This window comes from Juglans regia, chromosome 8 (genome assembly GCF_001411555.2).
Source record: "Juglans regia cultivar Chandler chromosome 8, Walnut 2.0, whole genome shotgun sequence".
NCBI classification, from domain to species: Eukaryota; Viridiplantae; Streptophyta; class Magnoliopsida; order Fagales; family Juglandaceae; genus Juglans; species Juglans regia.
In genome coordinates this window covers 25,522,756-25,534,161 of record NC_049908.1, presented here as the reverse complement: position 1 = coordinate 25,534,161, position 11,406 = coordinate 25,522,756, and the positions used below count along the sequence as shown (strand labels likewise).

The 11,406-nt window shown below is 31.0% G+C and overlaps 1 protein-coding gene across 1 annotated transcript; it reads left to right on the top strand.

Annotated features, from left to right (window-relative positions):
• Positions 1 to 1,839: 1,839 nt before the first annotated feature.
• Positions 1,840 to 2,370, top strand: LOC109021537 (heavy metal-associated isoprenylated plant protein 2-like). The gene is made up of 2 exons (XM_019004188.1): positions 1,840 to 1,924; positions 2,039 to 2,370. Exons 1-2 carry the CDS (start codon positions 1,840 to 1,842, stop codon positions 2,368 to 2,370), a joined length of 417 nt encoding a protein of 138 aa, XP_018859733.1.
• Positions 2,371 to 11,406: the final 9,036 nt, after the last annotated feature.

Here is an 11,406-nt window from a genome sequence, read left to right as displayed (position 1 = left end):
ATTAAATATAAGGGCCCATGTGTTTCCCTTGTTGAAATAGAAATGCTTAGTTATAAGTTGTTTACTCCTTAATTACGATGTGTGCAGTTGGCAGTTGGAAGAGTATGAATTAATGACATTTTAATTTATGCGTTATCATATTAATTATAGATAACACGAAATTACGAGTATTGCAACAAAAATAAATTAGATGACTAGTCAAATAATTAATTTAATTAAGCCATTTGAGTGAAAGACAAAAAACAAAAACAAAAACAAAAAACAAAAAAGAACAAAAACAAAAACAAAAGTAACAAGTAGAGATAACCAATTAAAAGAGGCCGTACGTGTGTGTACGTGTGTTTGCATGTTTGTGAGCGCACACGTTCAAATTACATGACACGCCATATTAGAATTTCTGTTTTTTTTTTTTTTTTTTTCAACAAATTAACTTGCAACTTCATGGCCATGAGGTCATCACAATAGATGACAATAAACCGAAAATAATTTTGGCCACTTGCTTTAATTTAGTGTATTTTATGTGTATCATTTTCGCCTGTCTTATATGCTGTTTAAAACAGGACAATTTAAAAAAAAAAAAAAAAAGAGGATAAAAAGCGGGTAGAGTCGGTTGGTCGGGAGCTAGATAGAAAGAATCATCCAAAATAAATTAAACGAACAAAAAGTTTTGAGTAATTAATAATACATACTTCTAATCATCTGTTTCTTGTTAAGAAAATATTGTTTCTTTGATTAATTATTTTGTGAAATAAAAGTAATCAAAATAATTGTATGTAATACGTTTTCTACAAGCCTTGGTTTCATCTTTTAAGGCTCGTTTGGTTCCTTAACTACATTCAGCTCAACTGAATTCGGTTTAGATTTAGATCTCTTCTAATATCCAAACACACAATTCTCAAATCACTAAATTTATTTCAACTCAAAATATATTTACACGTTAGATACACAACATTTTTTAACTCAACATCTCTTTACACGTGGGACCTACAACATTTTTCAACTTTTCATAAATACATATAAATTCATCTTAAAATCCAAACACATCTAAACTCATCTTAAGTAGAGTCCACAGAACTTACTTTACTAATTTAACTCACTACTATTCATAAAAAACTCGACTCAATTCAGCTCAAAATTCAAACGTAGCCTTACTCATACGCGGTTCTAAGGTTGATCATCTCTTTCCCCTCCCTTGCCTAGTAAATAGGGGTTTGTAAACGAGCTTTGACTATGGGTTTAAATGAGTCGAGTTCGAATTAATAAATAGTACTGAGTGGTAAAATTTTATTCGTTTAAACTTTAATCTGAACACGAGTAGATATAGCGTTATGGTTTCATATCAATCACTTGTATTGTAAAGGCACGATTCATTATCTTCCGATTTCGGCCTGTTCGTGTTATGAAAATTCTATTTAGAAACCGATATATGAACTGTAAAGTAAGCTTTAAAAATCTTAATACCCATAAAGTGATTGCACCAGATTTTAATTGTAGTACATTTTGAACATTCCATGGAATATTCAAAGCCACGGGTAAATCCAAATGGTCAAACCAACCCTAGATCCTACCCTTATTGGTGGATCGACATGGTGATTAGGTTTGTGTTTTATTTAGTCCATATATAATATATATATACACACACACACGAATCAAGGATATGTAAAGGACAATCAAAGAAGGACAAGGTAGCTCTTGAAAATAAAAGAACGTAGAAGACCCAAGGTTCGTTACGCCATTCTTGCTCCTAACGCACTCCTTAAATAAAGGTGAAGCTGCTAGCGAATGATCATTATCCGAGAAGTTGGCCTAACCATTGAGAAAAGTGGGATTCCTTATACAATGGTGCAGAAAACTGTCTTGAAGGTCCGTATTGCATGCCTCAAATGCAAGAAGAAGCTCCTCCAGGCGTTGACTAAGTTACAAGGTATGATCAATATACTTATTTCAAATTCAAGTCAAGAGCCTGTACATATATTTCTGCATAATAACCTCATCGTAAATAATAATTTTTATCATATAATTATTTTTTTGCCTGTAGGTGTTGACAAAATTGAAGTTGATGCAGACAAGGGAACTTTGACCGTAACAGGAGATGCAGACCCATATGAAATCATAGTCCGTACGAAAAAAACAGGCAAATTTTCTGACGTAGTGAGTGTTGGTGATCCTGCTGCTCCAAAAAAGGAGGGCGAGGGGGATGAGAAGGAGAAGAAGAAGAAGAAGAAGAAGAAGAAAAAATCAGGGGACGGCCAGGAGGGGCAAGTTCAGACACCCAACATCGCCCACAATTCGTGTCTTGTCTGTGAGCGAGTGCCTATCGTTCATGTGGGCTGCCGAGACGAACCCTATCCATCATGCTCTATTATGTGACATTTCTTTATCACATCATCAACAAGGTCCGTACATGTAAATGAATCCCATACGAGAAGGGAAAACAAAGAAAAATTCTGGAAGTGTGGATGAACATGGTTCCGTACATGTAATCTTTGAGCCCAAGGCCCAAATTTAAAGGTGATCTAAAAAATGGTCCATAGGGGAGAAATCTCATCAAGGTTGAATTTAGATATTGAAATAATTTCAGATAATTTAAATTGATTTGTAAATATTTTTGTTTTGTGTATTCTATTGAAATGTGTTTAAATATAAATAGATTGAGAGTTGTGTTTAAATGTATGAAGTAGGTTGAAATGAATTTAACCCTTTTATGAAAAGTTAAAAAAGTAATGAGTCCTATCATGACTTCATTACTGATATTTACTGAGTTCATCACTAAGATCTACATCCACGACTGATCTTTTGGGACAAAATCCACTCTGTATGGTCATGATACAACCTCTCATGACTTCTCTTACTCTCTATTACAGTTTACAATCTTTATAAGAAAATTGTTTATTTGCGACCAATTATTTTCAGCGAAATGACTATTTTCAGTTAAAATGGATCTGTTTTCATTGTAAATACTCATTTTTGTCGCAAAAAAATAGTCACAAATATATGTTTTTCTTATAACGAGTACTTAAAATGGTAGGTGAGAGGTTGAGAAGATGAAGATGGCTTGGTCTCTATTACAGTCCTTCTTACAACTCCCTTGCTTCATATCACTTCCATGATCAACATGAGTCCTTCATGTCTTCTTCTTTAAGCTTCGGTGATTTCAAACGGCCAACTTTGGGGAGATAACATTCAGTTATGGTTGCAAATACCCGAGCTAGCTGTAATGGGTCAAATTTGCAAGGTTTGCAAATGGGCCACATGGGCTGATAATTAGTGATGTGGTTAGTTGGGCCGTTAAGTGATATTTGGGTTGTAGATTTTTGGTTCTGATAGAGTTATTGGATAAATAGATTCATATTAGCTTTGAGCCTTTGATCATCTGAAAAATTACTCTATTATTTGATTCTGTTACGTGCTTAACGAAATCAAACCAAAATACCTAAAAATTGACACTCTAACAAAGAAAATTAAGGCCGATGTTTAGTTGAGTTGAGATGAATTGAATTCTTTATGAATAGTAGTGATTTAAGATGGTAGAGTGAGTTTTATAAGACCCACTTAAGATGAGTTTAGATGTTAAGAAGAATTTTTAAGACCTAGTTTGCTTTTATGACTAAAATTCAAAACTTTGAAAACCTTGTATTTCATCATTACAATTTTTCTAAATTTTCACATAAAATAAAATAAACAATTCAACTTTTTCAAATCTAAAACAAAAATAATATTAAAAAATATATTCTAACAATATTTTATTTAACTTTTTAACTTTAATCTCAACTCATTTCATCTCTAAAAAGCTTAAATGTATTTATAGGAAGTTGAAAAAAATTGTGGGTTATATATGTAAAGAAAAAAAAAATTGAGATGAATTTAATAATTTAAGAATTTGATATTTAAATATTAGATTAATCAACTTAAAATTAGACTGTATTAAATTATTTGATATTCCAAATGAGGTTAAGTACGCTGTTTTTGCAATAAAAAATCATTATTGACTATTAATTATAACTACTTTTGAGGGTGGCTTATGAATAAGAGTCTTTTTGAATAGTCAAAAGTCTGGAGACGTTTAGATTCGCAGGACATCTCAGCTTATCTCAACTCATCTCAATTCATTTCAACTTATCTCACTACTATTTATTACTATTCAGTAACTTTAATTCACAAATCTTATTACTATTCACAACTCATCTCATTACTATTTACAATTCATCTCAACTCATCTCAAGTCATCTTCGAATCCAAATGTCTCCATTTTTCGTTATTAATTGTGTGGCAGATCAGTTAGCTAAGTTAAGTTTTCGTCACGAGAGAATGAGATTGTAACGATGGAGGAGGATTTTGAGATTATCTCAGATAATATCTTGTTAAACAAAATCTGTAAGTGATCTATTTTATCAATGAAATGTCCTTTCAAAAAAAAAAGTCTCTTTGAATTTTCAACTGCGCAGTTATAATTAACTTCAACACTGGTTCACACTTATAAATACAGTCATTTAATGTTGATCATAATTGTATCTATTAATTTCTACCAGTGGGAGGGCTTATAAATATGATCATTTCTTCTTGGCCATTAGATCTACTCATTTGTAATGGTTATTTAAATTAATCAATGGTCAAATAAATCTAGTCGTTAGATCAAGTTCATAACCATCCAATGGTCTTGATCTAGCCCCTAAATCTTGAATCTATAGACCACACAAAAGTATACATTGACCTTAGCATATACTTTAAAAAAAATAGCACATGAAGTGCAAGAATCAATAAATATTAACTGGAGAGGTTTGGAATCTGGGTAGTGAGTTGAGTTGAAATAAATTAAGATGCATGAGAATTGAAAGTTGAATAAAATATTTTTATAATATTATTTTTGTTTTAAAATTTAAAAAAATTGAATTGTATATTATATTTTTTTAAAAAATTTGAAAAATTTATAATAATTAGATGAGATGAGTTGAGATAACTCATTATCCAAATAATCCCTAACTCTCCCTTCTCTCTTTCCTATGTGATATAATTTAAGATTTTAAAAAATAAAATAATTCTATTTGAAGTTTTTTACATCATACACTATCCACGTGATATAATTTAATTTAGAAAATAAATTTTAAAATTTTGAATCATACAAACTAAATTATGCCGGATGTTGTGTGGTGTAAATGTTTTCAAATATTACTAACTAGAAAATTTTCAAAATCTTCAAAATTTAATTAAGACATTAATTAAAGGACTGGTCTCCTAAATACGTAAAACATTATAGCATTTAAAAATAAAAAAATAAAAAGTATGAATCAATCGGGTGGGAATGGGACCTTGACCTTGACCAGAAGTCCACTTGCCAGTTGGCCCAAAACCTCCGTTCACAGTTCACACCAAAAGGAGGCCCCACTTTTTGATTAAAAATCAACCAATCAGAAAGCAATCAATTTCCATTTTCCACGCCGAAGGTCTGACTGCGTGCCAAGAGGCAATACGATTACGCGTACTCCTTTTGATTTTTCTACGGAAAATAGAAAGAATGCACGTCATGCACGTTTTGGTCAGAATAATTAAAGAAATAAATTTGTAGGCCCGTTTGTTTTCAGAGATGAGTTGAGATTAAAGTTAAAAAGTTGAATAAAATATTGTTAAAATATATTTTTTAATATTATTATTGTTTTAGGATTTGAAAAAGTTGAATTGTTTATTTTATTTTGTGTGGAGATTTGAGAAAGTTGTGAGATGAGATGAGATATTTTTGAAAAACAAACAAGTCTGCTGGAAAATTGTCTCCTTTAACTGAAAAAAAGGCACGAATTAGGACGAATAATTCCTGGATATAATATCTCATAATTGTTGGGACAAAATTCATGCCCTAGCAAAATTACAAGAAAAATAAATATTTAAGATAAATTATTTATGATAATAACAACTATTTATGATAAATATAAACTTATTTTAATAAAATAATCATTTTTTATTAACAAACAGTTCTGGCTGAAATTAATTATGCTTTCAATAAATGTAGATTTAAAAAAAAAATTATTCGATTACCAATATAGATACATGAGATAATGTTGATTGTTCCATTAATATTTATGGGTGAAACAATCATTAAAATTAAAATCATAGATTATTAAGACTTTTTGAAGCAACAATTTAGAATATTTCCATCGATTCCTTAATTTTTTTCTTAAATTTTAGTTAAAATATACATTTTCTTTAATTTTATCTTAAATTTTACTCATTTTTAAAAAATCTTCTGCATCTCATTCTCTATCATTTCTCTATTCCATTAAAATAATATCCGTTCATTCTTTCTTTATTATTTTTTTCTCTCACTTCTATTTACAAACTTAATTATTCAATATTTTTTTTCTTATGTTTTAAACTATTACTCTAGTGGATATTTTAAACAAAAATTTAAATTATGTTTTATGGGTATGATAATATTTTTAAAATTAATTTTTTTATATTTTAGTAATTATTTAAATTAATTTTAAAATTATTATTTAAAATTATAATAAATATGAGTATGAGAGAAAGTGTAGATGATTGAAAGAATAATTTATTTTATTTATTAGAATAAAATATTAATAAAAGATTATTTAAGGGATGAACAGTGATTTTCTATATTTGGGGAACTACTATTCATTCCCTAAATTAAAATTCTAAAATAGGGAATGTGATAGGAGGGGGTTTTTGAACTTTTTCCTAAATTCTTCCCTATAATTTAAGATAACAGTGAAATAGAGTATGAGATGTGAATGCTCTTACGGCACAAAACGACCCATACCGATTATATTAGAGTTTGCTAGACAAATTGTTCAAAATCGTCATTTAAAATAGAGAAATGTTAGGTACAAATCTTTAGTAAAAATATAAATTCTATAAAAAAATTTAAAATTTTCACACTTTTCTATAATAAAATTTACTTTTTTATAAAAGATTTACACGAGATTTTACATATAGAGTTTGTTTATATCATTTCTCTTTAAAATAATTACTTCTTGAGATCTTTCAATAATCAGGGATGGGTGGGACTGATTTTTTAAAATTAACTTTTTCAGCGATGTATTAGGGGAGCAAGGTATTTTTTTGAAAAATCTCACTTTACATCTCAATTCTTTATATTAATGAAATGGATGCTTTTTCCTATATATATATAATATGAAAAATTCTGCTTGCAACCAAGCTGCGGCACCTCCGCGTTATCGCGGTCCGACGTGGCAGTATGAGAAACGATGTCGTTCTAATCTGAGAAGAGCAGTCTACGATCTTGCCCCCATCGAAGCGCTTCATCAAAGTTCCATTAAAATCCTTCTTCTTCTCTCCATTGAAACCCCCATCCCCAAGACGTTAGAAGCCATTCCCATCGTCTTCTCCCCATCGAAAGCCCCATATTCGTCTTTTCCCTATCGAAGCCTCCATCGTCTTCGTCTTCTCTATTAAAATTACCAGTTCGCCAACATCAAATAGAACGTCTAAAATGAGAAATATGTATTTGTGCAGGGCAGAAGACGACAAATATAATTTTTCATACAAACCCAGTTCGCCAGGGTAACGCTCAAGTGTACTGTTTAGAATTTTTTATTTTATTTAATGATTAAGAAAATAAATTTAAATATATTGATATATTTTTTTATTTTTTAAAAATATTTAAATATATTAAACAAATATAAAAAAAATGATGAAAAAATACCGCGCGGTAAAACCAAGAGGGTTACTCTGGTTGGCGAGTACTCCGACTCATATATATATATATATATATATATTAAAAAAAATTTGAAATGTGTGCTTGGGAGAGAGAGATAAAAAAGAAAATTAAAAAATAGGAGGGTACGTAGTTTCTTTGTGATTGTGCAGAATCCCAAGACAGATCTGAGTGAAGTTTCAAAGTCAATAGTCAACGAGGGAGTAAGAACCATCCCTATCCTTGTTGGGTGGTGGTCCTGGACCACTAGCTCTGTCTTTCTTACTACATCGTTCAAAAAATTCAGTACGCACTTTTATTTTTACTTTACAGTATTGAATCTAATAAAATAAAATAAAATAGAATTGAAAACATACATCAATTTCGTTTAGTAGTTTGATGAAAAGATAGTATGATCATGAGAGAATAATCATCCTTACAATTTAGATTAGGTAGTAATGTTTTTCGGTTAGAAATAATTATACTGTAAGTGAGAATTGAGTAGTTTGAATTTAGATATGAATTTAGATCATTTGTAAATAGTAGAATAAAAGTTGAATTATTTATTATATTTTGTGTAGAAATTTAGAAAAAAAAATTTTAGATTTGAAAAAATTAAATTATTTATTATTTAAATTAGATGGGTTGAGTTGAGAACTTGAAGTAGATTTTGAATGCAAACGAGATCATTCAACCAATAAATAAATATGATGACTATTGTAGAAATACAAAAATATTTACTTCATATTATACCTTATAAATTTGTTAGTTAGGCTACTAGTATAAAGCCATCAGCAGCTAGCCTCGTGGAATTAAAATTCTTTCAAGAATCAAGACTCTCGTATATCAAGCACAAGATCATCTTCCACACGCCCACCCAAGTTAAAACCTATTGATCGCAAGCTTTTCCACGTCCTAAAATCATGGCGGACTCTTCCTCTGCTGAAAGCAAACTGGCCACAGCAAAGACTGTTCTCTCGGCCGCAGCCTCCGTCGCTGCCACTGTGATGCTCGCTCGGTCCATTGCTCAAGACTTCTTGCCCTATGAAATCCAAGACTACTTCTTCTCCGGCATCAGAGGCTTCTTCAGCCGCTTCTCGTCCCAGGTCACCATGGTCATCGACGAGTTCGACGGACTCGTCAACAACCAAATCTACGAGGCCGCCGAGATTTACCTGGGCACCAAAATCTCACCCAACACACACAGGCTCAAGGTCAGCAAACCCGAGCAAGAAGAAAACTTTACGATCTCCATCGAAAGCAACGAAGAGATCTCGGAAGTCTTTAATGGGGTTAAATTCAACTGGATTTTGATCTGTCGCCAAGTCGAATCCAAGAGCTTCCACAATAATCCTCGGGACCTCAACTCCACCCTGCGCTCTGAGGTCCGATCCTTCCAACTTAGTTTCCACGGGAGGCACAAAGACATGGTGTTGACTTCTTACTTGCCCTACATTGTGAAGGAAGCCAAGTCAATAAAGCAAGAGAGAAAGACCCTGAGGATCTTCACGACGAGCTACGACAGCATGTACGCAAATCTTGCAGACGTGTGGTCCGGCACGAACCTCGATCACCCCGCGACGTTCGACACGCTCGCCATGGACTCCGAGATCAAGAGTTTCATTCTCAGAGATCTTGAAAGGTTCTTGAAGAGGAAGGATTATTACAGGAAGGTTGGAAAGGCTTGGAAGAGAGGGTACTTGTTGTACGGTCCTCCGGGTACCGGGAAATCGAGCTTGATCGCTGCAATGGCGAATTATCTGAACTTTGACATCTATGATTTGGAGCTGACGGAGATTCAGCACAACTCGGAGCTGAGGAGATTACTCATTGCAATGGCGAACCGGTCGATTCTGGTGGTGGAGGATATTGATTGTACCATTGAGCTTCAGGACCGATCTGCAGAATCAACCGGAACATCTCCAATCGAACCCCGGCGAAAACAGGTTGGTTTTTCCAATATATTCTATAAAACCGAGCTGTAGAAAGTTATCTTCACACATCTATCTCATTATAATTTTTATAAATTTTTACTTAAAATATAATAAATAATTTCATTAATTCAAATTTTAAAATAATAATAATATTTTAATAATATTTTATTTAATTTTTAATTTTTATTTTAATTCATTTCATTTCAACTTACTATTTAAATTTAACTATATTTCATCTCATTTCCTCTCATTTTATCATTATAAATATTTTTTTAAATTTTCATACAATATATATATAGTAAACATAAATTTAACTTTTTTAACTTTTAAAATAAAAATTATACTAAAAAAATTATATTTTATTTAAATTTTAATTTCAATTTCAACGCATCTCATTTTAACTATTAACTCTGCAAACCACAGTACTATAAAGGACGACTCATACGGAACAAAAGTGATATATATCATTAAAGTTTAATGTGTGTGAAACGAAAAAATTTTGAGATATGTTTTGGAAAATGCTTGGCTCCATAGAGTGGTCTCCACTGTTTTTGTTTTTTTACTTATTGATTAAGTAAATATTTGTTAATGGGGTTATAAATTTTTCTTTTTAAATATTTAAGGTGATTTAAAAAATGCATTAAAAAAAAACATGCAATAGCCTTACTGGTAGAAGTGACAATACGTGACACGATCCATTAACCCAACACAAACACGACACGATAAAAGTAAGTTTAGGTTTAATTTTAATAGGTTCGAATCAAAACAGATTGACCTGTTTTGATCCTGACCCGTTAATATATGATTGTTTAATGGGTCAATTTGTTATGATTCGCTAAAAAATTTAAATTTACATTTATATCCTTAGACTTAAAATTAAAAAAATTGAAAAAAATCCTAACCCAGTAACCCTACGGCCCTTGATTCCCTCAGTTTTCTCAATTCTCAACTACTCAAGTGATCAAGTCTCACGCCTTCCCTTCTTCAAACAGTAACCCTTATAACATTAATATTTTACAATGTGTATTTATCATATTTGTATAATTGTGTGTTTATTATATTTGGTATTGCTCAGATTTTAATGTCGATATTTTTATAGTTTGGATTGTAATTTTGGACTTATAGTTAGTTTTTATTTTTTATAGATATTATTTATATTTTAATATTTATATAAAATCAATCAGATCAAATGAGTTAAAACGAGTCTACTCAATTCATTAACGTAAACGAGTTGAAACTGATCGGTCAGATCGGATCGTGTCAATCTATTTCATATTCAATAACGGCTCAAAACGAGTCTGCTCAACTCATTAATGTAAACGGGTTGAAAATGATCGGTCAGATCGGATCGGATCGGATCGTGTCAATCTATTTCATATTTAATAACGGCTTAAAACGAGTCATGTCGTGTCAACTCGTTATCTTAATAGGTCGTGTTAGGATTTGAGATTTTGACACAAAATCATTAACGGGTCATGTTCAAGTTGACCCATTAAGTATATTGTATATATCTTGAGATGACACGAATACGGCCTATTAACACGATTTGACACTCCTGCTTATCGGTAACTTTTCTTGCAAGGTAATGATATTCTTACATCTTATTTACTATTACTATACTACTTAGCTATTTTTTTTCCTTTCGCTATTTAAATCTAGATTAAAAATCCTAGAACATGAGTTTCTTACATAATCTAAAAGAAAATAAATTCAATTTTATAAAAACCGACTCAAAGAGAAAAAGAAAGTTAATTTTTATAAAATTGAATTTATTTTTAATTAAATTATATAATTACGTTAATTGAT